Genomic DNA, 27,900 nt, shown 5'->3' with positions numbered 1-27,900 from the left:
GTCGAGTAAGCGCATGCAACGTAACTTGTGTTGTTTGCACTCCTTAGCGATATCCTCATCATGAAGAATATGAGGGTGTTCAAGGGCGTACTCCAGAGATGCAAGATCACCCTGGGCCTCAAGCAGGATAGTTTCTGCTCGATTAAGAGCATGATGTTTGTCCGTTTGCCCAACTTCCTCTTGTCCAGCACTATCCCGACTCTGATTTCTGCTGCGTGTCAAGGAGCGTTGCTCCGCATTAATTCGGTGCAAAACTCGGTTGAAGGTTTCTCCCAAAACTTTGCTTTGGGAAAAGCGAAGCACACAACGTTTGAATCCATCGGTGCGGTACCTCTTTTGCCACAAAATAACAGTTTCAATAATCTTATATGTGACACTTTCCACCGTCGCAGACTTCGCAACCTTCAAGAGACGTTCGGTCCATTTTTCAGATGAGACCATACCGGCAAATTGAGGCATGCAATTAAGCAACAATTGGTCCAAGATAATCATGGACCGTTCTTGTTCTACCGGAAGTCCGCGCTTGAGATACTCCTTGATTTCGTCCAAAACAAGCTGCGCATTGCCTTGCTGCACCAAATTAGCCAATGCCAATATTGTCTCACGCTCTCCTTCCACGTTGGGACTGGCATAGAGACTCCTGAGAAGCTCCACCACACGGTGCCGATTTTGCGCGTCAAACGACATGTTCGAAAAAATGATGCTATGAACGCAGTTCCAAACCTAAAAAATATGCAGTATGCGCGCGATAACACTCAAAAGGTGAATGATGTCGCCAAATACAAATCGATGACACCACTTTTTTCCCCTTCTTTTCTTTCTTTTTCCTGGTTGCTTTTCCGACTTTTCCCACTAACGGTGAGCGCCAGCAATAAAAATGCTACTTTTGTCACGCCTGTGCGACTTTCTTTCTCCAATTGAAAATTAAGGAAAAAACGTCAAAAATACAGGATAAGAATATGCATATGAACAAACAAATAAATAATAATAATAATAAAAAATAGTTAAAAAGTAAGAGATGAATATGAGAGATACAGAATGTCAAAATACCGTAAAAGCATATTCTCCCCTAGAAATTTATACTGTGAAAATGTACAGCGGCACCCAAGATATTGAATGCATGAATCAAAAAAAGGCATCTCCAATAGGTATAAGCTCCAAATAGAGTAGAAAAAGGACAATAAACAAGGCAAAACAAATTATTTTCCACTGTCCTTCACAGGTCCTTTGCTTGCCTGTTCCCTCCATGTTCGTCTTCTCTGGCCGCCCACCCCGGACGCGCAAGAGCAACAGCAAACCTGCGCGTGGATGAGGCACTTTTCTTTATGCCCACGGAGGGCAATGACGCAATGTGAGATGGCATTTTTGCTCACTGCGCCCAGCATCTTCCCACAATCCAGAGAAGATTCACCAAACACTCATACATCAGTACACAAATGGATTCAGAAAACATGTGGTCATGAGAACCGGGCTCGCTGTGAGCCCAAGCAGTGGCAGTCCTTTAAAAAGCCCCGCAGCCGCCGGATGCCTCTCCGCGTGGAGGGCAGCAGGGGGTGGAAATACACAAAAACACACAGACACACAGACACACACACACAAGAAAGAACGCCACTCGCTGCCTTCCAACGTGCACAGTTGGAAGGCCCAAATCAGTTGACAGATATATAAAAAGGAAAGGGAAGTTAAACAAACAGCACTATCATTTCCCGAGTCCCATCTGGCCGCACATTCTTTCCAGAAGCATCGACAACAAACGCACACACACACTCGTACAAATATATTTTCTTCTCTTTAGACCTCATCTCACTTGGGGTCCTGAGCCATCATACTTTCTCGGATTATTCGGACAACCAGGAGGTGAGGCTAGGTGCGCCACCCACCCAGCTAACCCCGTTTCAAATCGAGCGTGACACAATGGACATACACTGTGAGTCGGGACAGCTTTGATACACTTATTCAACGCAACGTGCTTATTGATGTCCTCCACCCTCACTGCTTCTCTGCAAATAGGACACTCGCGCACTAAATGCCTGTTCTCACACTCTGTAGTGAGGTGCTGCTGTAGGGTGGCAATCTCCGTTACCTGGTCGCACAGTGGGCAAGGACAAAGCATTGGGCATGCTCGAATGAAGTGAATATCCAGTGCCGCCTCTGAAAAATTTTCATCGAACTGCCCACAGAACTGGCATTTCCTTGCCGCAATATGGGCGCCGCGTCCCTCAGAATTGGAATGACAGTTTCTTCCTGCGGGACGCATTTCGTTTTCGTCTAGAACTGCGCTAGAGTTAAGCGTAGCACTAGAAACTAATTCATCCTGAGTCATCACTCTCGGCGCAGTTACTTTCAGAGCTTCCATTTGTTGTTCAACCAAGTTCTGCTGTGCAGGTTTTAAAGCCTCCATGTAACAGGCTGAACGGGTCGGAGCTATAAGTAGTGCCTTTGCAAAGAGTCGACTTGCCGCCTCCCGCACCTCACCATTAGAATGTTGCAAACAATTCAATACAGCACTGGAGAGAACATTACCCACTTCAAGACTGGTGGATTCATCTCCGTTAATGCCGTATCGATCAACAAGTGAACTAAGCATATTCATGCGGGCAACATGCACCTTAGGTGAAACCGGACGCTTTTTGTCTTTCCCAGGATCTACAAGAAGTGATGAAACAACAGGTTCAAGTGCCAAATCAGAGAAAGACATGAGAACAGATTCAGCCATCTCTCGAATTCGGCTGTTGTTGTCACCCAAACGAATCACTAAGGCCGGTAAAAGGCGCTGAATGTGTGAAATGAGAGCAGAGATGGGAGGCAAATCTGGAATATTGTCCTTTATAATGGCCTGAAGTGCCTCGCAACACGCAAATACAACCCCTGCCACTGGATCACACAAGCCACGGGAGGGAAGAGCCATATAGGACAGAAGTGCTTCCATGACCATGTGTGAATGGGTACAAAGAGCAGTAAACCCAACGGGGGATATTATAGCACGAATGGCAGCCTCACGAAGTGAACCTTTTTTACCAAACAAGCAGGCGCAACAGTAGGTTCCAAACACATTTTCGCTGTTTCTGGCCTCTGTAAGTGCTTCTCCCTGCAATACTGAAGCCTGATCTTGTCTACTAGAGAGTTCACGAATGACACGATTAATTGACCTTTCCCATTCTTCTTTCCCTTCAGCAAACTCGGAAATTAAATTACCATCAACATTAGCACTAAGATTTTCCTGTTTCCCAAATCTCATTAAGTTATCCGAGTTTTTTATCATGTACAAATCACGTCCTCCCACGGGCGATTCGTCAAGCAATGCAGGGAGAGGGGTAGCAGCGTGTAATGAGGGCATCTGCTCTCCTCCCCGAAGTTCCGCTGTCATTAACTCACTCGTGAGTGGTGGCTTTTTCCCACTTGACGGCCCATATAATCTATTTGAATTCTTAGAGCTTTCGGCCTTTTCCGGCACTGAGGTGGGAATTCTGTATGCTTCTTCCCTTAAATTGTCAATTTGACGTTTCAAATTCTTTGCAGAAGCATAATCCTCCTCTTTTACTGCCGTCGCCTTTTCCTTTTCCAAATAATAGAGTTTTTTCCCAACTCTTTCTAAAGAAAGCAAACATGACTTCAAGGCATCCGCAAGATCATAATCTTCCGCTGCCACAGCCCTTTCCTTCAACAATACAATTTCTGCAATGCGACGAGCTGTCACCTGGTCTATTTCCAGTCCAATATCATCCTGGGGTTGCACCGACTGAGGATTCCCCAGGCGTGGTGGAAGCATCTCATCCAAGGGAACTTCTACTGTTTCTCCAATAAGACATATTTTCCTTGTTGGGGCACCCTGATATGTACGCCGAATTGTGCCGTGACTTGTGAGCGCGACAATACCTACTTGATGAAACAGATTGTAGTCACTGCTATAGGGCCTTGAAATCAAAAGTTTGACGTACACGCATTTTTGTCGAATATTTATTGTTTTAAGTTCACGAGCTCCAAACGCATTATCTGTAGTGGTAACAAAACAAACATATCCCAGACGCCGGAAATTGCTTGAGTGGTATGGTTTAATCATACCATTTTCTATTTCCTCTTTGGTGGCTTCCGCAATAAAAACTTCTATACGTGATGCAATCTTTCTTTCATGAGAAAGTACACGAATAAAATGCAGTTCGACTTCACCTTCAAATGCAAATCCAAGCTCTTGTGGATACACGCATCCCTTGTCAGATTGCCACCCGGTCGAATTTTGGACTTGATGGCGCAATGCACGCGCGGGATGATCTCCATCTTCCGAAGAACAATGGCAAAGAGACATGGTCAATCGAGGCCCATATTTCTCTTCCGATGAAAAAAGGGTTCCCAACATAACTTCTTGTGCTTAACCCAAAACAAAGCACACCAAAAAAAAAAAAAAAAAAAAAAAAAAAAAGCATGCAATACTACTACTTATAATGAGAGTAATACCAATAAAAAAGTATATATAATGATAAAATAGTAACGGCAAAAAGAGCAGCAAAAAAGAAATAAAACAAGAGCAGCATAAACAACAACAAAAAAACTGCTTTGTACAGGCAAAAAAGACCAAGTTATATATATGTATATATACCCTTGTGATTTATTATCTTTAATCAGTCCCCGGATAAATTATCTTGAATCATTTTTTTTCTCTTTATTGAAAGGGTTACTCAAAGACCTTTATTCGTTGCCAAATATTAGTCGGAATCTTCTTCTTGTTGCCCATTTTCATCTTCATCTGAATCATCATATTTTTCCTCACATCCATCTCCTCTTATTTTGTTGGCCAACTCCTCTTCGGTTGCTTTTTCTGTGTTATAAAGATCGTGGATGGGGGCAACAATACAATCAGGATCAAATTCCACCACGTTGCCTGGCAAAAAAACCAAATATTCTTTTAAAAGGGAAGCTACATGATCCAAGAGGACAGAAAAGTGATCAGCGGGATTTTGATGTACCTCAAGAGTTCCAAGTCTTTTCCCCAGGCAGAGAGAAATATCAAAAAGGACGGAAGCCGCATCAACTTCTGTTTTGGTTAAACATTTCTTTGTGGGAGGTCGCATAACTGCCCATGGCACGTTTTTACCTTGACAAATTTCCCGAACAAAAGTTCGAGCACCAAGTTTCAAGACATTATGAGAATCCATCCGTCGCACGCTTGTATTACTCCTTTTTTTCCCACGAGAAGGTGCCACCACGGAAGAAATACGTACAAGCTTGTTTGGAGTAGCATTACTAAATGAAGTATCAAGAAGAGTTGTTTGTGTGCTTTTCTGACGAGATGCAAAATCAACAGAGGCTGTCAAAGAACTGCTAGAGATCTTTCCCATTGTCCCAGCATTTGACACAAATAATGGGGAAACGTAAAACCCTTTTTCCATTCGTACAGTGTGCCCGAGGCTTCGAAAAAAACGTTGAGCCGCCTTAATATTTTGTTTTTCGCTAGAAGATCCAATAAAACCTTCTCCAGGCTGACAAAATCCTTGCGCAAGGGCAACTTTGTCAATTGCACCAGCGAAAAGCATGCAGCCTATAACTTCAGGATTACTCATTCTTTCAACAAAGGAAAAAGGCTTAAACACAACATCGCCTCCAGACAAAGATGAAAGCTCACGAGACAATATCGCATCTTCTGGAAAACGTAGTAATGTTATTTCCTTCGCATTGGGAAAGGCCAATTTAAACCCTACATCTTCATTATGACCATTTTTGTTAGCCACCATCTGTAATTGGGCAGCAGAAACAGGAACAAGACTGACACAAGAATCCGTACCGTGCTGTAGCAATGTGCGAGATAAAGTTCGGCGGCCCGTGTTTGGAAGTCCAATAACAAAAGAACAAAGTTTTCCTTCAAGGTTGCAATGCTGATTGGAATTTGAACAATGCTCACTCAAAAAAAATTGTCTCAAAATACGAATAACGTGTCGTGTTGTTTTGTCAAATATTTTAGAAAAAGGACAAAAAGCAATACTTACAACGTCATTAAATTTCAAAAACTCTTCGTCCTTGTTAACTTTCATATATCTTTCAAAAAGCGCATGTGCCAAAAGAGAAATTTGGGTAACCACGGCTGCCACGGAAACAAGATCCACTTTGGTGATAGCAAACAGTAAAAGAATTTTGCGCATTCCGCCGTTTTTGTGATAAATATTACTTTCCTGAACAATTGCATCAATAAGACCCCATGGTATACACTGAACCGCACAGCGGGAGTCTAGGGTAATCAAATATGCAACCGATGGAAGCTTCATCAATGACCCAGGAGGTGGAAAAACTAATTCTTCAAGAATCTTGTTGAATTGATATGAAAAGTTGTTGGACTCCTGAAAAGGAATATAAGTAAGAGTTTTTTTAGCCTCAATCAATGAGGATACAGAGCACGTCCCCACACAAGCCGACTCCAAATGTCGATGATCAGCATTTTCTTCAAAAGGCTTTTCAGGCTGTTTGGCGTGTTTGAAACAGGCGTATTCACGTGCTTGAAGTACCCTCTGAAGGATAGCCTCCTTATCTGGGTGTGCGTTAGATACTTTTAAGGCCATTTTAGCGAGCTCTCGTCTCTTCTTCGTTCTTTTCGGACCCAATCCAGACTTCTTCAAAGAATTTGCAGCTCGGCGAAGGTCCCGTTTATGTTCCCTTTTCTTTCTCTCGATTTTGTGACGCTGACGTGAAGTCATGCGTTTGGAAGACCCGTTCCTAACCTTGGGCATGTTTCCCCACACTTACTTTTGCCTTTGCTTAACAAATAAATAAATAAATAATAAAATAAAATAAAATAAATAAATAAATAAAATAAAATAGGATAAAATAATAAGCAAAATCATCAAACAAGTCAAAACAGCAGCAAAAAAAAAAAAAAAAAAAGGTGATAGAACGGTAATATCCTTCCCAGAACCAAATGGTAATAATGACAATAACAGTAATAATAACGGTTAATACCATCCCCAAGGCAAAATACTATATTATATATATATATATATATATATATATATATATATGGACTAAATAATTCCTACCCCCCCCCCCCCCAAAAAAAAAAGAAAAAAAAAAAAAACTCAAATAAATAAATAAATGATCTTTTATCCATTTCACCCGTACCTAAAAAATCACATTGGCCACACCCCATATAACTTTATTTCTAGTTTTCTCAAGCTCTCAAAGCAACTGGACCACCATCCAGTCCCAGTTTTGGCTGAACAGCTCCATCGGGATAAATAATTATCGGCACATCAAAACAAAACTTACTGAAATTCAACGTTGCCAACAAAGCCTGAGTTTCCACTACAGGTTGCTTGGAAAGCTCCTCCGCAGATTTCCCGGAATCCTTTTCAAGAACTTTACGGAGTTGGTTTGCCAAAGCAACATCCATAAGACGATTAAGTGATCTATATAGCTGAACCATCCTCGGTGCACCATAGCGACGCTCTGCACTATCTGGTGCACGAAAACGCTCTGGACGATTGACATATTGCTCCCACTCGGCAACAATGCTATCAAAAAAAGGCAATTTGCTATCGATATCTCCTCCTTGGACCCAACGTTTCATTCTCATGCACCTTTCATCCCATTTGTATCGACGATCATAGTCAAATTCAGGATGATACCATGGGAGTTTGCGTGTTTCAGGGATATCTGGATCATAGTTTGTGTAAAAATCTCCCCAGGTATTTGCCATTGGGTTTCGACTTTTGTCATTTTTAATTGAACAGAATACAGAACTGTTCATAACTGCATAATTGAGGTTATCTGATATCCATTCATTGAATAGTTTCTCCTGTAATGTACCAATTGGAACTTTAGCCCAGTTATATTCAAGTGGAGCAATCAAGTAACGTAAACGAAAATAAAACGCATCTGTCTTCCATAGGCGTGGGTTAGGCATCTCGCGCATAGCCTGCTTTAAATACCTTTCGTACTCTTCAAATTTGGTCGAGTAAAAATCGTCGTCCTGCCTTGCTAGAGTACGTTCTGCATTGATGCGATTTGATTCAGGATGAGTTTCTCGAATCAGATACTGAAAAAGTTGTTCCCTATTCTTCGTATAAAGATCTTCCATCGACGTTTCCATCATAGTTTCAACATCCTTTACGAGTCTCCGATAACCACGTCGGTTTTTGCTTGCATAATGTTTTGGTTGATTATAGCCACTTTCAACCCAGCCTTGCATCTCATGTCGGGCGTTTTTTCGATCGGGATCTACATTTTTAATATACCATCCTTCATAATCCAGATTTTTTTCCCAGTAATTTGTCCCATCTGCCTCCCCTTTTTCAAAATACCCTTTAGACGTAGTCCATGATACGGGAATTCGACCCGCAATAAGTTTAAACTCTTTTTCACACTCCTTTCCCAACCATGACCAATGACCATCATAAGGACCCTCCCGCCTTTGCTCTTCACCATTCCAAAAAGCTCGTTCTTCTTGCATTTTGCCTTCTTCACTGGTATAACCACGCACAAGTTCATCCTGACTTTCCCACTCAAAAAATTTTGCAACACTTGCACGACTACGTCGAAAAAGAATAACTTCTTGATATTCCATCCAACCATTATGAAGTAAGTGTCGAATTGCGTCAGGATCTTTTGTATGCTGATTTTGTAGAAACCGACCCCGCACCTTATACTTCATCTCTGGTAGCGGCGTAAGAAGCCAATAGTAGTGTTTCACCATCGGAAGACCCTTTAGGCACGATCGGTAAAGGGACATCATAGCCGCCTTTATTTCCCAATTCGCAACAGTATTGGCTAATAAAGTGATATTTCCCTCCCGTTTTCCAGTTGCAGACGCATAAGAAAAATCAGGGTGATGATCTTCAAATGGTGGAAGTGGAATTACATCACGATATTCCACAGCTTCTTTATTGGCGGGTTCTCGAACATAGTTATGATATCGCATGGCAGGAGGTCCTCCAGTAAAGTAAGGAGCCTGTTCAAACTTACCAAGGGAAGTATCGTATTCAGGTGCATTGACATTATCAGAACGATCACGAGGTTCATTAGGCTCCAATACTCGCTTACTGGGAAGTGTTTTTTCAGTTCTTGGGTAAGATTCCTCAAAATAACTTGGCATGGGTTTTGAGCCGTATATTCCTGGATGATTATCTTTTCCGGTGGCCCCCGGAATAGGCCCAGTATACTTCTGCTCTCCGGAATTCACTTTTTCGTTTTTTTCACTGCCAAAAATTCTAGGAGAAAAATGAGACGGAACATCACTTCCTGTCTTTACCAGTCTATTCAAACCAAACAATTTTTGCAAAAAAGATATTCTTCGTAACATTACCTAAGAACTATTGCAAAATGCGATCCCAGAAACGGGGGAAAAAAGGCAGAAAGAACAAAGTTACAGAACGCTCATTCTTTACAGCATACAAAAAGTCAAGACGCAACGATAGATTTGAGAAAAAACTTCACTATTCAAAAAAATAAAAAAAAAACAAGTAAGAACAAAAAGCAACAGTCATTTACATCCTATAAAAAAGAGCGAAATAAGAAGCACATCTTTTTTCCACAGCTTTTTCTCATACACTCAATGACCCGCCCGCCGGTCACCATCGCAGAACAACTCCGCCCTGCTCAGTGGAGACGTGAAGGGAAGCCACCGCCCCCATTGTGGGCGCCGCCGTGGAGGGTAAAAAGCGCACAAATACACACACACACGTCACGTGTCCGCCCGGGCTGGCACGGCGGCGCGATGATCCGTCACAGCCAAGTATCAACAAGGAAAATACCAAATTTATAAATCATTAAATCATTAAAACAATTGATTTATAAATAATAAAACAAAAGGGTATACGCGTCAGAGGCGTCGGCGTTAAAGCCACAGCTGCGAGGGCCTCTTCGTGTCTTCTCGCCGCGCAGGGCGCTGCTGGGGGCAGAGTCTCCCCACCTCGAGGAGAAACCGCACCAAATTCTCCGTGAAGCACGTCTTCGCCACTTCTCCAGTGTGCACTCCATGTTTTTGTTTAATTGATGGCCGATCCAGGCAGCGAAGTGGATGCAAATTTCTCTCTTTGCGCAGTTCACGCTGGCCGGCCTCCGCAATTTCCGGTCGCCGCCTGTGGCATGCCGTGCGGCGGCGGGCCAATCCGTCATGGCTTTAACACCGGGGGCTGTGCCTTGTTTATTTTGGTCCTTTTTGCGGGATTTGTTGCGTGGCGCTTTTTTTTTTTTTGCAGTAAATTTCTGGAGTGAATTTGGGCGGAGGGCTTGCCGGCTCTATCGGTGTAATGGGTTTATCTATTTATTTATTATTATTTTTTTTTTTGAGAATCTAATTATTGTTCTGTTTTTGCTACAAAACGGCGATATGAGCTTAGTCACATTTTTTTTTTTTTTGTTAACTTTCCAACTTCCATTGGTTTCGACCATGCGGCGGTGTCTTGTGGTTGGAGGAGCCCAAAGTCTGCCACTTCGTAAGAAATAAATAAATAAATAAATATCCCATCCGAATAGAGTGAACGGGCCGCGACTGTGGCTAACGGATGATATATAAATATACGTTTGATTGGTGTTAAACTTTGAGTTTTTTGTGAATCCACTCTTTTTCCATTTAAATCTTTCTTATTTCTATCTGATTTGTTTTCTATTATCGATGAAATCAGGTTCCGACCAGCGATCTAGAAGATTATTGTGTATTATTATTATTATTATTATTATTAGAGATTGTGAAAAGAATGATCGCGGGGGAGCTGGCTAACTTAATTAATGCATATATATGTGTATCTTGATGAAACGAATGCATTCATTTTTTTTTTGTCTTGTGAATTTGAGGAAGAACACAACTTTAAGGGCGTCAGGGAACCGATAACCGCAGGACGGATTTTTCCTTACTTTTTATTTTTTATTTTTCGCCCACACACTTTTGATTCCTACCTCGCGGCGGGGTCTTGTGGTTGTAGGACCCCAAAGCCTGCCACTTTCTAAGTAATTATATTCCGAGGAAAAGAAACCATGCGAGTGGTCAATAAAATTTATATATCGAATGAAAGGAAAAAATGGAAGCAAAGAAACAACTGTGCGAAAATCCCTTCTTCTAATACCTTGTTTGGTTTCTTTGGGTTATTTCAGGATCCGACCAGCAGCCCAGAGTATTATTCTGAATATATATATATTAGATGACTTATATATTGGAATTGAGCCTTCACGGTGAAGCGCTTTTATTTATATTCTTATTTTATGGAATGAGCGAATATAGTGGATGGCATCTGGATATTATCCCTTTTTTTTCCTCTTTTGTGGTGACACCGTTATTTATTTATTTATTTTATTTATTATTGTGATTTTTTACTTTGCGAATGTCCTTTTGCATCTAAGTGGTTGCCGAATGGTAAAAATTTAATGGATGATACCGTGGATTTTTTTTATTTGCATTTTTGTATTTTAAAGAAGATAGGATTCTTTTTATTGTTATTGTTTTGGGAATTTATTATTACTGTATTATTATTATTATTACTTTATTATTATTACTGTTATTACTATTAATGTTAATGTTACTATTAATATGTTATTGTTATCATATTTATCTATGTATTTCGAGGCAAAAACAGAAACGTAAGAGAAAGATCAAAAGATTCCATTTTTCTCTATAGCTTCTGTTGTTTGGATTCGGGCCGTAGTTTTTTTTTTTTTTTTTTGCTTTTGTAAAATATATAGTATTTTTTTTTATATTTATTTATTTATTATTTTTTTTTGTGCTTTTGTTTGCGCCGGCTTTTTTTTTTATTATCATTTAAAAAATTGTATATGGATTTCAATGTGAAAGAAAAATTAGAGAATATTCTTTGTTATTATTATTATCACTGTTATTATTATTATTATTATCATCATTTTCTTTTTTAATATTATTACCAATTATTATTATTATCGCTATTATTATCGTTATTACTATCATAATTACTACTTTGTTATTGTTATTATTATCATTATCACTATTATTACTATTAATGTTATTATTAATGTTAATATTATTATTAATATGTTATTATTACTTATTTTCGTTGTTGGGGTATCGTTTATTGTTCATAATGAAAATTCACCATTTCCTTCGGGCAGTACAATTATAGCAGTGATAATTCTATTTTTAAAAAAGGAATTAAAAAGCTGATTTTCGGTAATCATTTAAAAAATTTACAATGGCAACGAAAATAATTTATTTTCCCTCTCATCTTTCAATCTCACTACCCAAGATAAATAAAAAAATATTAATAATATTTAAAATAATAATAACTGAACAAGAAGCAATAATAAAAAATAAAAAGAATTATAATAATAACACTATTGGTAATGACACTCATACTACTACTACTAGCAATAATAATAAAGAATAATATATTCACTTGCATCCTTCATTTTTAGTGAATGATCTGCTGAAGTATTTGGTGATAAAATCCATTTTTTTTTTTTTTTTTTGATGGAGAAAAGCAGAGCTTTTTTTCGTTAAAAAACCTTGCTTTTTACATTTTTCTACATTCTTTTTTTTTTTTTTTTGGTAGGATTACAAGATCAATTGTGAAGTAGGGAAAAGCACCAGGAGGTTTTTGTTTTGCTAATTATCACAAAGGTTTTTAATTCAATACAATGAGGAATTTCTCTGGCTTTGGTACAAAAGGAGAAAACGGAGGTAATTCCGTTGAGCTTGTTGGAGAACCGTTATTGAAGCCCTCCATGATGGACATGATTTCCCATGAGGCATTTATTCAGTGGTGGTATTTTAATGCACATTTGAGGGACGTTGACAGCGAAAAGGAATTTTCCTTCTTCACTTCCTTTTTTGCTTTTAAAGACCCTAAGAACGAGCATAAAGATGACTTTTATGATGCATGCACATGGGCGTTGATTGATGTCACAGAGAAAAAATATTACCCTGACTCCCTGCTTGACCGCCGTGCAGCAGAGTTTGTTATTGGGAAAATTGAAGCTAATGAAGCTAAATACAATATCAATGAATATCCTGTGGAAATAGTAAAGGAATTGCTAAAACAAGGTAAAGTACCTTTACCCGACAGGTTAATGGAGAAAACTGCAGTTTATGACAAAGATAGCTTGAAAATAAATTTTAATGATGAATTTTTTCTCGAAGGTGAGGGAGATGATGCTGAACGCCGATACAAATTACATCATCATAACCCATTGCGGAATATTACAGTGGAACTGGAATTTACTGCGAGAACTATTCCTTCTTTCCATGGGGATAATGGCTTTATAAAACAAATGTTTTATTACTACTACCCTTCAATGAGTGTGGAGGGAAAGTTGACGATTGGTGACTCAACTATAAATGTAAAGGGCGATGGTTGGTATGATAGAGAGTACGGAAGCCTAGTGGACGATAGCAAAGAGAATCATGGTATTTGGAATTGGTTTGGCTTGCAACTCTCGAACGGCTATCAATTGAATTTGTTTGAGCTTTTTGACGAAATTACGGGAAAAAAGGAAGAACAACTTGCCGTGCTTACTTCGGGTGAAAAAAGATACACTTGCCGTGATTTCATAATTGAGCCAGTAGAATGCTGGACAAGTCTGGTAACGTTTCAAGACTACAATGTGGCGTTTCATATTGAGCTTCCATCTTTTCAATTATTTTTTGATTTACGTGCTTCCTTTAAACACCAAGAGTTCCAGACAATTTTGACATTTTTTGGATTTTACGAGGGGCGTGTAACCGGCGAGGGGTCTCATGAGGGGACGCCGGTGAGTATAATTGGATTTTATGAGCAGAAAAACGCGATTTCTCGTGTTAGTACTTCCTCCATTATAAATAAATTGGGAGAAAAAACGAGGGGAATATTGTCAGAGGTTTATCCCCTGCATGCTTCTGTTGAATGGATTGAAAAAAATGTTCTTGGACGATTTTGTACTTGTAAAGGTGTTCTTCCTCAGCATATTTGTGATACATTGTTTCTTCCAGTTCGTTTTCTCATTGATCGAGGTGGAAAATATTGGCGCACGTTTTTTTTTTTTGCGTGTTCTAACGCTCTTTCACGGGATTATGCTGATACTTCAAAGTGTATAATTATCACTGAGCTTGGACATGTGGGTTCTCTTATTATTGATGATATTGAGGATGGTTCTTCTGTTCGACGTGGTGGAAAGGCTGCCCACGTGGAGTTTGGTACTCCAACAGCTATTAATGCTGGAACAGCTTGCTTTTTTATGAGTGTCCCATTTGCAGGTGTCAATTCTCTTCCGGCTGAAAAGGCTAAGCGATTTTACGAATTATATTTTGAGATGATGAAAGCAGCTCATGCGGGACAAGGACTGGACATTCGAGGCCTAGGATATTTGATGCCCGATGTAGTTCGTACTGGTGAAACCAAAGCGCTTGAAGATGCCGTCAAAGCCATTCATACATGTAAGACTGGGGCCATTTGCGGTGCAATATGTTCATTTGCTTGTGTTTTAACCGACACAAGTGAGGAAGTTACCCAAGCGATGGAGGAATTTGGAAAAGCAATTGGTTTGGCTTATCAAATTATTGATGATGTACTGGGTGTAAAAGGATTTGAAGGAAATCTTAAGGAAGCAGGAGAAGATATACGCGACGGCAAGATTACTTATCCGGTGGCAAAAGCAATGGGAAAACTGGAGCTTCCGCAAAGAGAACGTATTTGGAGCATATTAAATGAACGTACATCGGACCGTGAAAAAATTGAGGAGGCTTTAAGCCTGATTAATTCGGCGAATGTCGTTGATGAATGTGTTGCAGATGCCCTGCAACTCGTCGAAGAAGAATGGAAAGTTGTTGATCCTCTTATTCCAGATACCGTTTCAAAAGTTATGCTACGAGCATTATGCTTTTATATTATAAGGCGAAACCATTAGGAAATTATTTTGAAAGGTACAATACTTTCTTTTTGAGGCATATATATTTATAAATTTTGCAAAAAAAAAAAAAAAAAAAAAAAAAAAAGAGAGGAAACCATGGCCAAATAAGTCTAATATTGAAGAATATTGATTTTCTGAATTTACAAAAACACTATGACAGCGTGGAAAAGTAGTGTTTTAGTCCTATTCCTTTGTTCAGGTAGGTTCCTTTTCCTTTTCCTTTTTTTTTTTTAATGATTCATTTTTATTTACCATTTTAATTTAGTTTCTTTTGCTTCTATTTCGGTTTTTGACTGCAATTTTTTCTAAATTTTTTTACATATATATTTTGAGGGGGAACTATGCTTATGAACACCGATCGGTGTTTTTTACTGCTTTTTTCAGCGATCGAAAACTGAGAGCGGATGGCCAAATATGCTTATGAACACCGATCGGTGTTTTTTACTGCTTTTTTCAGCGATGGGAAAATGAGAACGGGTGGTCAGGAGCGGGAATTTTACGAAGTTATTTTGATTATTAATAAATTGCAACCATTGCAATTTCCTGGGTTCCACCCCCATTTTCATCGAATAGACTATGTTATTATTATTATTGAGTCTAAAACTTACTTTATTTTGCAAGCAAATGTTTTCCCTTCCACAATTATTCCTATACACTTTGCAAATAGAAGGTTAGTAATAATCACGCTAATAAACAGCTACCTCCAGAAGTCTTGCACCAACAAAAATGTCGACTAAGCGCGAAAAACTTCCCAAGCTCGGATTCTTTGAGGAGTTCATGGTCGGTGGCGTTGCCGCCGGCGTTTCCAAGACCGTCGCTGCCCCTATCGAGCGGGTGAAGCTGCTGGTGCAGAACCAAGGTGAGATGATTAAGCAAGGACGTTTGGACAGACCTTATACTGGTGTGACTGATTGCTTTGTGCACACGATGAAGACGGAGGGTTTGTACTCGCTTTGGCGAGGCAACCTTTCGAATGTTCTCCGTTACTTTCCGACACAGGCGCTGAACTTTGCGTTTAAGGATACATTTAAGCGGATGTTTAACTTCAAGAAGGAGAAGGATGGGTACGCGAAGTGGTTTATGGGTAACATGGCATCTGGTGGTCTTGCCGGCGCTGCTTCGCTGTGCTTTGTCTACTCCCTGGACTACGTTCGTACGCGTCTGGCCAACGACACGAAATCCGTGAAGAAGGGCGGCGAGCGTCAGTTCAATGGCCTTGTGGATTGCTACGTGAAGACGTGGAAGAGCGACGGTATCGTTGGACTTTACCGTGGATTCATGGTCTCTTGCGTGGGCATTGTGGTTTACCGCGGTTTCTACTTTGGCCTGTACGATACGCTCCAACCCATGCTCCCTGTGGACACCTTTGTTGTAAACTTCATTCTTGGGTGGGCGGTGACGATCGTTGCCGGTCTTCTCTCCTACCCATTGGACACTGTCCGTCGTCGTATGATGATGACATCTGGCGCCTCTGTAAAGTACAAGAATTCAATGGACTGCATGATGCAGGTCATCAAAGCGGAGGGCGCTGCAGCCCTGATGCGTGGTGCTGGAGCGAACATTTTGCGAGGTATTGCCGGTGCTGGCGTGCTCTCCGGTGTGGATGCGCTGAAGCCCATGTACGTCCGTTGGCGCATGGCCGATAAGTTGAAACAGCAGCAAAAAGCATAATATATATGTATATATTTGCTTGGATAATTGTATTTAGGCATCAATTTTTTTGTTAATTCTCGTAATAATAATGTAAATGTGTGTTGTGTCGTTTTTAATTGCGGTACTACCTAAACGTGAAAGAAGCAATGAACGCGGTGAAGAAAAGTCAATAGAAGGGAATAAGAAAAGGAAGTGGTTGAGGTTGTATCGAGGTGTTTCATTTCTTGAAAATGATTCGATGGTCGAAGAATATGTTTTCTTTGTGGTCAAGAGCAGAATGTTTGTTTTTTATAACTCTTCCTCTTCGGGATGTAGTGGGGTAGTAAAAATGTGGACTGAAGGCACTTTTGTACGTGTCTTCGTCATGTTTGTTAGGGAGCTTCTGAGCGTTTTTTTTTTTTTTTTTGGATTTGGAGAGCTGATAAAATTTCATTCCTGTTTTGTTTTTATTACTTTCCAATTACTCCTTTTTTTTTTAGCAATGTTGTTATTAATGGGAAACGCGTTTGAAGAATAATTAGACTTGTGCGTGTGCCAGTGATACTTTTTCCACTTGCGTTCGGGATGTCTCATGACTGAGATCTGCACGGGGCATGGATGTTCAGATGTCTCTCTCTTTTTTTTTTTTTTGGGGGGGGGGTTTCCTTTTCTCTCGCACTGAAATGACGTCGTTGACTGAGAGTGAGGGAAATTAGAAGACAGGGAAGAAAGGGAGGCCGCGTTTTTGGATTGGTAACCATGCCCCGTGGCCAAATTATGACGGGGCAGGATTGGGAGCCCCAGGTGTTTAACTTTCAGAACAGGAACAACACCAATAAGAAGCCTGGTCGCGTGAGTGAAGCCGAAGCTAATCGTGTGCTGCAACGCGGTGGAAATGTAGATGTTGTGAAGAGGGAACACTTCCATGCAAATGCACAGAAGACGGATCTTGGCGCCAACGCAAAGCGGATAGACGAGGACAACGAGACTTTGAAAGTGAAGCGTATTGATAATAACTTACGCATAAATATTCAGAAGGCGCGCCAGGCAAAGGGATGGACGCAGCAGGATCTAGCGCGAAACATCGCGGAGCGGGCCGGGGTTGTGACGGAGTATGAGAACGGGAAGGCGGTGCCAGAGGAGCGGGTGCTGGTAAAGATGGAGAAGGCGTTGGGCGTTCATCTGCGTGGGGTGAAGGCTGGACAGCCATTTGGTGGCATTCACCAGCAGCCACAGCAAATGAAAAAGGCCGCGAAATAGCTCTCGCTCTATCGTGTACTTCATATTTATATTTTTATATCTATTTGTTTTCAATGTTTTTTTTTTTCACTCTTTTTGTTTCTGACGTCTCATCAGGACTGAATTGTGAGAAATTGAAGGAAAGGGGCGTAACCGACGCGCATGCAAACATCCAACTGGAAAAAAAAAGAAAAAAGGGAGAAGTAAGAAATAACGACGTGAGAAACATGGAAGAAACACCACGAAGGTATACGAAGGCACTTGGGGCCTGCTCGCCACGTGAGAGTAGCAGCAAACAAAAAGAGGAACTATGAGAACAGCCGCATATTTTGCTCTAAAATGCGAGTAAAGTGCGGTTTTTTTAATTATTCTGTCTGTTTTTGCCTCTCTATTTCTCTCTGTGTGTGCTTGCGTTTGTGTGTGAAGTGATTGAGAGCATTTTTTTTTCTTTTACTTTTGTTTGCTCCTTTTTTTTTGTTTTTTTCTCCTTCCTGTTGTGGGGATTCCAGGCGCTCTTTTCCCTCTCCCGTGACATCCCCGAAGGTAAGTGGAGCAGTAAGTCACTTCAAATCCCTTGGAAGTGAGGGGGCGGCGAGCGTGATTTGTTTATTTTTTTGTTTTATTTTTGCTATTTTTGTAGAGGGACGCAAGGCGAAAACAGAGGAGGAAAACAAAAACAAAAAACAAAAAAGAGAGACGGGAGTGAGAAGTAAACGGTAGTAAATAAGAAGGAGTGCGCCGCATATCACAGGAAATATCGCTCCACTTTACCGGTGAAGAATAAAAAAAGGGATTAGGAATAGAAGAAAAACGAAAAGAAGAACGGGGGAAAAAAAAGTAAATGAATCGGTATTTGATTGTAGGTCAACTGGGCGACGGCTCGTTTGGTGTGGTGAGTAAAGCCCAGCATGCCAGTAGCGGAGAAATAGTGGCGGTGAAAAAGATGAAGCAACGTTTTTCTAGTTGGGAGGAGTGTCTGCAGCTTCGTGAGGTTCAATCGCTTAGGAAACTGCAGCATCCGAATATTGTAAAGCTCAAGGAGGTAGTGCGAGAAAACACTGAGTTGTTTTTGATATTTGAGTACATGGAGATGAACCTGTTTAGTATTCAACGGATGCGGACAGAACAGATGAGCGGTACACAAGGTCTCTTTAATGATCGTGAAATCCGTAGTATTATGTGCCAGACCCTATTAGCTGTGCAGGCAATTCACAAGGGTGGATTCATGCACCGAGACTTAAAGCCGGAGAACTTGCTGACAAAGGGGGATATTGTGAAGGTGGCTGATTTTGGCTTAGCGAAAGAAATTCGCTCTCGACCGCCCTTTACGGAATACGTCTCAACCCGTTGGTACAGGGCACCAGAGATTATCCTGCGTTCTACACACTATAACTCACCAATAGACATATGGGCCTGTGGTGTGATCTTTGCGGAGTTGTATCTTAATCGACCTCTTTTTCCAGGGTCTTCGGACAGTGACCAATTGTTCAAGATATGTTCGATTATGGGGAGCCCTAGCCCTTCAGAGTGGGACGAGGGATATCAGTTATCGCGTCGTCTAAATATGCGTTTTCCCACTGTTGTACCGACACCTCTGCGGCAGCTTCTCCCCAACGCGCCGCCGGCTGCCATTGACTTGATAGAGCAAATGCTGCGTTTTAATCCAAGTGATCGTCCGACAGCTACGCAGTGCTTAAAGCATTCATATTTCACAGAAACCAACAATGTGGCAGAAGCGGGGGGAACAACAACGGCCCTGTATGCGGGCATTAGCACAGGGCAACCGCATAACCCATTTCAGCTAGTCTCCATGCAAGTTTCTATGCCCAACGGATCATTTCAAGGTGGTGTGGGTCTTAGAGCTAATGGAGGAAGTCCGCCTCCCACACTGTGTTCCTCATCAAGGGTCTTTTCCCCCAATTCCAGCGTACCTGGAATTAATCCATACGCAAATGTTGTGCGCTCCGTTCCACAAGGAGTTTCAAGGGCAACAGATAACGACGATGAGTTTAGCTTTTAATTCAAGATACGGAATGGAAATTCTTTGTTTCTCTCACAATTTTTTTCTCTCCTTTCTTTACTCTGACAAGGCGAGAAGAAGGAATGGGCAACTGAGACATCCCTTTCTTCCCTGCAGAAGAAGAGGCTAGGGACCCGTGTTGGGTGGCAGAGCAGAGAAATATTCCAAACTTGTGTGAGTTTTGTTTGCGTCTTGTGTTGATTTTGTTTTGCTTTTTTTCTTATTAACCTTTCTCCGCTTTTTGCGTTCTGGTTTGGACCCATGTGGTGTGCGCGTTTTGTGGTGTGGGGTTGGCGTATAGTGTCCGATGTGCTTATGTTCCCAGTTGACCTGTGCCTGTATTGTATCCGCATAAGTGAATTTGGCGAGCCCTGGCCATATGACAAAAGCAGCATAACGCGGAATTTGCGTCCCCCCCCCTTTTTTTTTTTTGGCATAAATTGTTTTCCGCCGCTATTCCACTTTTTTATTTGATGCGGCTAGTGGTGAGGGTGTGAGAGGAAGGTTTTATTAGGGTTTACTCTCGGAGTTGGAAGGCGGTCCTTCTGCGCGCTCAAAGGGGGAGCTGGCGAAGTGTGACCAAAGATGTTGTTGACTAAGTTCTTTTTGTTCACGGTATTGTTGCTAGTTCACACTTGTCATACCGAAGGCACTCTCTATGCGGTGCGAGGAGGTTGTGCCGGTGATCCTGCAAAATGGACTGCACGTATTGGCTCCATGGCTGAAAACGAGGTCATTGTTGCGTTTCTTCGTGCCCAAGGAATAGCTTTTGCCGGGATAGCCGGATATGTGCAGAATGGAAAGGCCTATTGGGAGGATGGGTCTCCAGTGAGATGGATGCCGCCTGGGTCTGGCCCTTTTTCCACGGCTGACGTTGGGTTTCTTGTGGTGCAAAGCGATGGTTCATGGGGTAGTATGTTGTACGACGTTTTTCCGGATACACTGTTTGTCTGCACAGATGGTGAATTGATACCGAGCACGACAAACACAACATCCACGCAGGCACCGACAGCGAGACCTCATCCAATACCTACGGAAGCGCCAGCAGAGACGACTGCCAGTGCTTCCGAGGTTCTTGACGCTCTGGCGACGGCCCTGAGCGAAGTAGGCAGCTTTGATATTGTTCCCGGGACAACCAATTCTGTGGAGGTGCCAGTGCCAAAAAAAGTCCTGTTTCAACAGTTAGCAGTGCTTTGTGAGAATCACAACTACTTTTTTGGCGTAGCCTTCGTGGATAAAGAGGATGCTGTGAAAGTGCAAGGAGTTTCCACCTTGATACGTGGGTCGGGATCGACTCTGGGATTTGTAGTACCTTTGGACTTGATGGAGTCCGGTGCGAAACATTACATGATGCGTGTAGTGGCTGTGAAAAAGTTTGGTACTTTCATCTACCGAAAAACAAGCGCTATGATTATCATTCATTCAATTCATGAGGTGCTAATGAAAGTAAAAGACAGTGTTGAGATCAATGAAGAGGATATGATGGATTGTAAGGACGTCATACGTCCACTGCGTATCATAGGGCCGGGGACCGTGGCGCCACATGCTCTCGAGGTGGCTCCGCTTACTTTTATGGGTCTTTCCCTCACCCTGATTAATAACCGCAATGTGGGGAAAACATGTGCTCCGAGCGTTCTACCCGTCAATTTTGTTTTTGTAAACGGCAAATTGGAGTTGTTCCTAACAAAGGAGTATGTTGCGAGGGTCAAGACGGCTTCGAGAAGTCTCTGCGCTTCCATAGATGGCAGGCATATTGTTATTGCAGCAGTTGAAGGGAGGCGGTGGACCTTCACCACCGCCAATTCCCAATACGCATACGGAGAATCCATAAAGGTGGTGGCTTCAGGTGCTTCGATGGTGGCAGTGGCAACCAACATGTATTTGGCCTTTCTTTCACGCTCAGCTCGGTGTAGTTCATTAGACGATACTTTTCTCTCTTTGGAGCTGGAGACATCGGTTATCCCTGCAAAAACTTCGGTATCTTACACGTTAAAGGAGGACCAGCAAAAAGTCACACTTTATCTCAAAGCACTTTCGACTGAGAAACGGGTGAGGTACTTGTGTGTTCAACATAAACCGACAGCGAAAAATGTTCGGGTTGTTTCTTTAGGGGGATCGGGCGTGAAGGTTGCAGTTGATCCATTTGCGTTGCCTTCTCCTGGTTGGATATCCATTTTTAATGGATCGATTGGGTCGATTGCGCTGAAGAATGTTCTTTTACCCGCGCAATCCGAGGAGGATTTGGAACATTTCAATAAAATTTCTCGTCTTATAATGCAAAATTCGCTGTTTGTTCGGTTTGTCTCGTTGCCTCGGGGAGCTGAATGGACAAGGAAACTACAGGGGTGCCGTGGCGGAACTGCAGGAACTGAACTGGAGTTTGGTGTTAATGGTGGGGTTCTGCAGGTTAATATCCCTTTGTTTTTTTTAAATTCATCGGGTATTCTTTGCTCCGGGAAGGAATATCTTCGTGTCGACTATATTATTTATGAGCCCTCGCAATGGCTTCAGCGATTTGGTAACACCGACGCTGCAGCGGTTTTTGCCGTGATTCCGAGTTTGCCAAGCTCCGCTATAAGGGTTGCAGTTACAAATTGGAATGAGTCTGCCCATTATGCAATACGTCTAGCTGTCGATGGTCAATGCCGTGTTGGTTTTACGGCTAATATTTGGCAGGCTTCGGATGCAACACACGCTGTAAGTTTTCCGATGACGGTTCATGGAGATTTCACACTCTGTGTGGGGATCTACACCGATTTTGGGAGTACTTCAATGTTTGTGGCCACCGATCGTAGGGTATCCTTTATACCTTATGAGACGGGTGTAAAAACTTGGGAAAAGGAACATGAAATGTTATCTGGGACATGGTCGCTGTGTGGAGCATCTTCCGTATGCGGTTATGTTTCTTCACAACCCTTCTTTGAGGTTTGCAGAAGTCAAGCGGTGATGCGGGAGTGGCCTATCATTGTTAAAGAGAAGTTTTATTCTCTTGGAAGCTTTATTGTCAAATTGCGCGGAAAGGATCGGAGTTATCCTGGTGCTCTGGTAGATGGAAGGGTGTTTGTCAAGCGGGACCATTTCACATGCCAAAGTCCTAAGCTATTAGAGATGAGTTGGGACGGAGGGGTATACAGTACATCAGCTGTGATTGACCGTGGTCATTCTGTAGTGACTCTAAAGCCGAATGTACAACTCGCAGGTGTGGTCCTTGGCTTTGCCTCTTGGGATACAGGCTGCGTCGCCGATTCGATTTGGCAAAAAGTCCTTGTTTCCAGTTTAGCCTTTGCCACAGCCACCGTTTCGGTATTGGATCTTTTTTCACTATTGGGAGGTAGCGAGGATGACTACTTCGTTGTTTGTATACTGCAAGACAGTTCATGGGGAACTGTGTCTCATACTTATTTCCACACAGTGACCGGCAGTGAAGACAATAAAAGCGTCCGTGCGGATGCCATTGCGACTTTGAACCCGAGTGAAAACGAAGAACTTATTTACCTTTGGCAAACGGGAACGGTGGAGTGGAATATTCTGGGTTTATTTCTCCCCAACGTTACGATTTCGCTTGCACTTGTCTGGGACAATTCTTTTTGCCATGCTTCCCCCGCGTACATTTCTCCCATGCGGTACGTTTCTGCGACTAAATCTCGTGTTCATGTCGACTCTTCTTTTATTGCGGCGGCACCCACACCGACATCCCTATTGTATTCGTGCTATTATGTGGAGGGGGCACCTGCCATGCCGCTTCGCATTGAGCAGCTCCGCAATCGGCCTATCACCATTCAGGATCTTTCACTTTCTTCCATCAACTACGTTCCCCACTTCGCGATTCGGTACAATACAACGCAAAACACCACTATCATTTTTTCTGATTATTTGAAACCTCCAATTACACAATTGGAGCTTTTTCTTCAGAGTTCACCAGAGGAAGAGGATGTCGCTGCGGGGTGCTCGCTTAATTCCCCGCGACACTTCTTATCTTTAATGGTACAATTAAATGAGTTTGGATTAAGATATGTAAGCATTCCGCCGAGTGTCCCGGCTATGTTAGGCTCTGCAGGGCGAGAGGTCTACTTGCGTGCGTGTGCTACTGCCTCGAAAAGTGTCAGTCCGCACTTTGTTCAAGTTAGTGCTTATTTGATTGTGAATAGCATTGGCACGGTCACAGAATTGAATCCACTTTCGTTGGATCTTTTTTTTGTTGTTGCGAATAAAACTGCTAGTCTTTTGTCACTGGACAAATGCAAGGACTCAGTGAACCGGTACGTCGCCGACGTAACAAATCGGAATTCTGATGAAAAAGGGATTTTGTTAACCGCCAAGGGTAACAACCACTTTGTTCTTTTTATTGAGCCAACTTTGGGGGTTTCAGGTGAAGATGCTGCGAAGCAGTTGCGAGCCGTTTACAAAGCGATTTTGTCAGGGGGGCGCTTGCCCTTGCGTGTTGGTTCTGCGGACGGGCTTTTGTTTGTTCTTCACTCCGTAGAGGGAGTGCATCTTCTTAACCAGTCGTCGTACGATGGATTCCCGCTTGTTTTTCTTACCGCGGCTGGTGGGGTGGAACAGGCACCCGCGCAGGAAATGGTGACGCAGAGCGTCAAAGTTTTTTGTGTTGTTATTTTGCCTAGCGTCGTGGGGTTTGTTGTCTTCTCCCTGCAGCGGACGCTGCCGCGGCTCAACCGGCCACGGTTGGGCAAAGACCGGATGAAGAAAGGGAACGGCGCGAGTGGCAGTAGAAGTGCCAAGGCGGACCGCGAGTCGTGCGCTACTGTGCCGAACTGCCAAGACGACAAGTCTCCGTCGCCGCGCATACCGCAGTCGATGGACACCGACATGCAAGTCATCACCATCACGGCAGAGAAAACAACCACTGACCCGTTGTATGACTCTGATGCCGGTGAGGCGCCTACTTCATTAGGCCGCACACCACCGGCGGTGGGCAATAATACTTTTTGCATGTACGAGTGTGGATCGAGGGACGTGGGCAGTGAGAGACGTGGCGATGGGGAAGGGTGAGACTGTTGTCTCAGAGTTTAGCGGGAAACAAACTACTCCATGAAGAAAGGTGAAAAGAACTTGGGGTTACGTATTAGCGTTTTTTTTTTTTTTCTTTGTATGAGCGAATGGGTGTGTGCGTTTTTTATTATTTCTTTTTCGGGGAGCGTATCTGCTTCTCTGTGCATATGCGTATGGAACTTCACAATTAGTTATTAGTGAGTTCTCCTTATTTTACCTTTTATTTTATTTCCATTTTTGCTTTTTATTATTATTTTGACTTTTGTTGTCGTTTGCACGGCGCAGCGCAATACTGGCAACGTGGACACTTTTTGCTTCCTCTCTTTTTTTAATTTATCTGGAAGAAAACGAGAGTAAGCACGTAACTTTTAAAAACATGTCGCGGAACGTTGCTGCCGAGGAGGAATGGGAGGACGTGGACGCCCCCAATGAAGAGGATGAAGAAGAAGAAGACACGACCATCAACAATTCAGATGTGATGATGCGGTACAAAAAGGCAGCCCTGTGGTGCAACGAAACACTGCAGTTGCTGCTTGATGCGACGAAGCCCGGCGCGAAGGTGCATGAGCTCTGCAAGTTGGGTGATGAAACCGTTGCGAAGAAGCTCAAAACAATGTTTAAAGGCACAGAGAAGGGCCTGGCTTTCCCCACGTGTATTTCCGTCAACAGCTGTGTGGCGCATAACAGCCCATCGGCTGACGATGAGGTGGCTTCACAAGAGATTCAGCTTGGGGATGTGGTGCACATTGATCTCGGTATTCATGTTGACGGCTACTGCGCGCAGGTGGCCCATACCGTGCAAGTAACGGAGAATAATGAACTTGCTGCCGATGACGATGCCTCAAAAGTTATATCCGCAACATACGGCATTCTCAACACAGCTATGCGCAAGATGCGCCCCGGGGTCAGTGTATATGAGGTGACAGAAGTAATTGAAAAAGCCGCCGCGCACTACGGTGTGACTCCCGTGGACGGGGTTCTCTCGCACATGCTGAAGCGTTATATTGTTGACAGCTTTCGTTGCGTCCCACAACGGAAGGTAGCTGAGCACCTTGTGCATGACTATACTTTGGAGGCAGGACAGGTGTGGACTCTTGACATCGTCATGAGCTCTGGAAAGGGCAAACTAAAAGAGCGTGATGTCCGACCGACCGTTTACAAAGTAGCACTGGACTCCAATTACACCATGAAGATGGAGTCGGCGCGTGAGCTTCAGCGTGAAATTGAGGCCAAGTACCAGACATTTCCCTTCGCACTGCGGAACCTGGAGACAAAGAGGGCTCGCCTAGGTCTCTCCGAGATGCTAAAGCACGGCGCCGTGGTCCCGTATCCTGTTCTGTACGAACGTGATGGGGAGGTAGTCGGACACTTTAAAATCACGCTGCTGATTACAGCCAAGAAGATCGAGCCAGTGACGGGCCTCAAGCCGCAGAAGGCACCAACGCTGCCGGCCTACACCGACGAGCTGCTGCTGGAGGCAAGTAAGCTGCCGTTGACACTGGAAAAGAAACGAAAGAATTAAGTGACAGCAACGCCCACGTAAGTACATAAAATTGCGCCTGTCATGAGGGATGAAACAGGCAAACAAACAAACAAACAAAAGAGGTGAGAAATGAGAAGGAACGCTAATCAATAAAAGCGAACGACGGCAACGAGGAGTTGGTGTTCTTTCCCCATGTGTGAAGCGGAGGAGGAGGGGGAAGGCACAAGAAGGAAACGGCGGGGAGGAAAAATAAGCCGGGGAGGGGAATAAAGGCGGGAGTTACAACGGCATCGCTGGAGGAAGGGAAAAAAAAAATACTTGAGAAATGAGGGAACACCCTCACGAGAAGTTGTGTGCCACGTAAGAGTGAAGCGAAGTAAACAAATGAATACACTTTTATTTACTTCCCCTCTTAAGTCCCTGCATTCCTTTTGTATTTTCATTTTTAGTTTTGTCATCTGTGAAGATGTCCCTCGCCCCCTTCTTTTTTTTCTTTAAATTCTCCTTGCCTAATCCTTCTCTTCGACGTTTAAATCTGAAATTGCCGCCGTGATTCATATCGAACTCTTCGTTGCGTGCTCGTGTTGTTCCCTCCTCCTTTTGCTTTTTCTTGTTCTTCTGCAGTCCTCTTTTTTCTTAGAGAGTTTGCGCATTTGTCTCTGGGGGAAAGAGAGGGGCGGAGAACGTAGGAAAGCTTCCACCGGTACGACGGTGAAGAAAACAGTGAGAGAAAATAGCAGGATAAAAAAGAAACACACACACAGACGCAGACGAGAGAAAAAGAAAAAGAAAAAATTCAAAACACGAAGCCGAAGCAAAACAAACGAAATAACATAGGGGGCTTAAAAGAAAAACAAAAATACATGAGTGGTGTAGACGTCGAGGAGCTGCGCCAGGTGACACTTGGCAAGAAGCTCGGAGCCGGTAGTTTCGGTTCGGTCTACGCCGGTATCCTTCCCAGTGGACGGTTTGTTGCAGTGAAGGAGTTGGAGCTTGCGGAAGATGCCCCCACTAACACTGAGGTGGAGATTCATAAGAAGCTGGCACATGAAAACATTATTCGATACTTTCACAGCCACGTTGATACCGAAAGCACACCGAAACGATTGTTTGTGTATCTTGAATTTGTCACAGGGGGTTCTGTTACTTCTCTTATGAAAACGCTTCCGAATGGACATCTTCCAGGCTCAGTGGTGCGTGTCTACGCCCGCCACATGTTCTCTGGTTTGGAGTACCTACACAAAAATCAGGTGGCTCACCGTGACATCAAGGGCGATAACCTTCTTATTTCTATGGATACGGGCATAGCAAAACTGGCAGATTTTGACCAGGCAAAAATCATGACGACGCACGGGACCCTGCGCAAGGCGGCCACTGCGACGCTTGCGGGAACGCCGTACTGGATGGCACCAGAGGTTATTACGGACGAAAGTGGATACGATCCTTTTAAGGCCGACATATGGTCTGCTGGCTGCACCGTGGCTGAGATGATAACAGGTCGCCCACCATGGATGCCAATGGCCAATGTGATGCACATTATGAACAAACTCGCAATGTCTTCTGGGTGGCCCGATGCGGTTCCAAAAGATCCGGCGGCGTTGGGGTCTCAGCATGCCTATGACTTCCTAGATCTTTGCTTCAAGCGCAATGTTGCCGAGCGACCTGATGCCACAACATTACTGAAACA

At 43.0% G+C, this 27,900-nt stretch overlaps 11 protein-coding genes across 11 annotated transcripts, besides 33 other annotated features; 7 read left to right on the top strand and 4 right to left on the bottom strand.

Moving 5' to 3' along the window:
• Positions 1–687, bottom strand: Tc00.1047053511289.119 (C-terminal motor kinesin, putative; the record flags this gene model as incomplete). Its single annotated transcript, XM_807177.1, has 1 exon — positions 1–687. A coding segment is annotated over one exon (687 nt), but the record flags the coding sequence as incomplete, so codon positions are not given.
• Positions 1–1,316: a sequence feature (heterozygous, non-Esmeraldo-like haplotype).
• Positions 916–1,000: a sequence feature (T-rich).
• Positions 1,317–1,431: a sequence feature (areas merged during assembly that could not be assigned to a particular haplotype. This can correspond to areas where the two haplotypes were merged or to regions with more than two copies in the genome that were merged during assembly.).
• Positions 1,432–3,882: a sequence feature (heterozygous, non-Esmeraldo-like haplotype).
• Positions 1,562–1,598: a microsatellite.
• Positions 1,799–4,354, bottom strand: Tc00.1047053511289.110 (hypothetical protein, conserved; the record flags this gene model as incomplete). The annotated part of the gene is made up of 1 exon (XM_807175.1): positions 1,799–4,354. The coding sequence occupies one exon, from the start codon at positions 4,352–4,354 to the stop codon at positions 1,799–1,801; it is 2,556 nt and encodes an 851-aa protein (XP_812268.1).
• Positions 3,883–4,341: a sequence feature (areas merged during assembly that could not be assigned to a particular haplotype. This can correspond to areas where the two haplotypes were merged or to regions with more than two copies in the genome that were merged during assembly.).
• Positions 4,342–4,433: a sequence feature (areas merged during assembly that could not be assigned to a particular haplotype. This can correspond to areas where the two haplotypes were merged or to regions with more than two copies in the genome that were merged during assembly.).
• Positions 4,389–4,417: a microsatellite.
• Positions 4,434–4,889: a sequence feature (areas merged during assembly that could not be assigned to a particular haplotype. This can correspond to areas where the two haplotypes were merged or to regions with more than two copies in the genome that were merged during assembly.).
• Tc00.1047053511289.100 (hypothetical protein, conserved) lies at positions 4,701–6,713 on the bottom strand (the record flags this gene model as incomplete). The annotated part of the gene is made up of 1 exon (XM_807174.1): positions 4,701–6,713. One exon carries the CDS (start codon positions 6,711–6,713, stop codon positions 4,701–4,703), a length of 2,013 nt encoding a protein of 670 aa, XP_812267.1.
• Positions 4,890–9,289: a sequence feature (heterozygous, non-Esmeraldo-like haplotype).
• Positions 6,763–6,814: a sequence feature (T-rich).
• Positions 6,962–7,001: a microsatellite.
• Positions 7,033–7,057: a microsatellite.
• Tc00.1047053511289.90 (hypothetical protein, conserved) lies at positions 7,151–9,280 on the bottom strand (the record flags this gene model as incomplete). Its single annotated transcript, XM_807173.1, has 1 exon — positions 7,151–9,280. The coding sequence occupies one exon, from the start codon at positions 9,278–9,280 to the stop codon at positions 7,151–7,153; it is 2,130 nt and encodes a 709-aa protein (XP_812266.1).
• Positions 9,290–12,862: a sequence feature (haploid, non-Esmeraldo-like haplotype).
• Positions 9,733–9,783: a sequence feature (AT_rich).
• Positions 10,241–10,267: a sequence feature (AT_rich).
• Positions 10,325–10,436: a mobile genetic element.
• Positions 10,421–10,441: a microsatellite.
• Positions 10,627–10,661: a microsatellite.
• Positions 10,662–11,098: a mobile genetic element.
• Positions 11,250–11,275: a microsatellite.
• Positions 11,426–11,519: a microsatellite.
• Positions 11,619–11,705: a sequence feature (A-rich).
• Positions 11,714–11,741: a sequence feature (AT_rich).
• Positions 11,793–11,975: a microsatellite.
• Positions 12,192–12,331: a microsatellite.
• Positions 12,580–14,823, top strand: Tc00.1047053511289.80 (polyprenyl synthase, putative; the record flags this gene model as incomplete). Its single annotated transcript, XM_807172.1, has 1 exon — positions 12,580–14,823. The coding sequence occupies one exon, from the start codon at positions 12,580–12,582 to the stop codon at positions 14,821–14,823; it is 2,244 nt and encodes a 747-aa protein (XP_812265.1).
• Positions 12,863–26,965: a sequence feature (heterozygous, non-Esmeraldo-like haplotype).
• Positions 14,884–14,911: a microsatellite.
• On the top strand, positions 15,553–16,497 carry Tc00.1047053511289.70 (ADP,ATP carrier protein 1, mitochondrial precursor, putative; the record flags this gene model as incomplete). Its single annotated transcript, XM_807171.1, has 1 exon — positions 15,553–16,497. The coding sequence occupies one exon, from the start codon at positions 15,553–15,555 to the stop codon at positions 16,495–16,497; it is 945 nt and encodes a 314-aa protein (XP_812264.1).
• Positions 17,218–17,718, top strand: Tc00.1047053511289.59 (hypothetical protein, conserved; the record flags this gene model as incomplete). The annotated part of the gene is made up of 1 exon (XM_807176.1): positions 17,218–17,718. One exon carries the CDS (start codon positions 17,218–17,220, stop codon positions 17,716–17,718), a length of 501 nt encoding a protein of 166 aa, XP_812269.1.
• Positions 18,136–18,187: a sequence feature (A-rich).
• Tc00.1047053511289.50 (protein kinase, putative) lies at positions 18,539–19,717 on the top strand (the record flags this gene model as incomplete). Its single annotated transcript, XM_807170.1, has 1 exon — positions 18,539–19,717. The coding sequence occupies one exon, from the start codon at positions 18,539–18,541 to the stop codon at positions 19,715–19,717; it is 1,179 nt and encodes a 392-aa protein (XP_812263.1).
• On the top strand, positions 20,303–24,730 carry Tc00.1047053511289.40 (hypothetical protein, conserved; the record flags this gene model as incomplete). Its single annotated transcript, XM_807169.1, has 1 exon — positions 20,303–24,730. One exon carries the CDS (start codon positions 20,303–20,305, stop codon positions 24,728–24,730), a length of 4,428 nt encoding a protein of 1,475 aa, XP_812262.1.
• Positions 24,939–24,997: a sequence feature (A-rich).
• Tc00.1047053511289.30 (aminopeptidase, putative) lies at positions 25,107–26,252 on the top strand (the record flags this gene model as incomplete). The annotated part of the gene is made up of 1 exon (XM_807168.1): positions 25,107–26,252. One exon carries the CDS (start codon positions 25,107–25,109, stop codon positions 26,250–26,252), a length of 1,146 nt encoding a protein of 381 aa, XP_812261.1.
• Positions 26,305–26,331: a microsatellite.
• Positions 26,966–27,553: a sequence feature (areas merged during assembly that could not be assigned to a particular haplotype. This can correspond to areas where the two haplotypes were merged or to regions with more than two copies in the genome that were merged during assembly.).
• Tc00.1047053511289.14 (protein kinase, putative) lies at positions 27,077–27,900 on the top strand (the record flags this gene model as incomplete). The annotated part of the gene is made up of 1 exon (XM_807178.1): positions 27,077–27,900. A coding segment is annotated over one exon (824 nt), but the record flags the coding sequence as incomplete, so codon positions are not given.
• Positions 27,554–27,900: a sequence feature (heterozygous, Esmeraldo-like haplotype).

The sequence above is a fragment of the Trypanosoma cruzi genome, genomic scaffold (assembly GCF_000209065.1).
Source record: "Trypanosoma cruzi strain CL Brener 1047053517087 genomic scaffold, whole genome shotgun sequence".
In the NCBI taxonomy this organism is placed as follows: Eukaryota; Euglenozoa; class Kinetoplastea; order Trypanosomatida; family Trypanosomatidae; genus Trypanosoma; species Trypanosoma cruzi.
The sequence above is the reverse complement of the archived record's forward strand: the minus strand, read 5'-3'. Positions and strand labels throughout refer to the sequence as shown.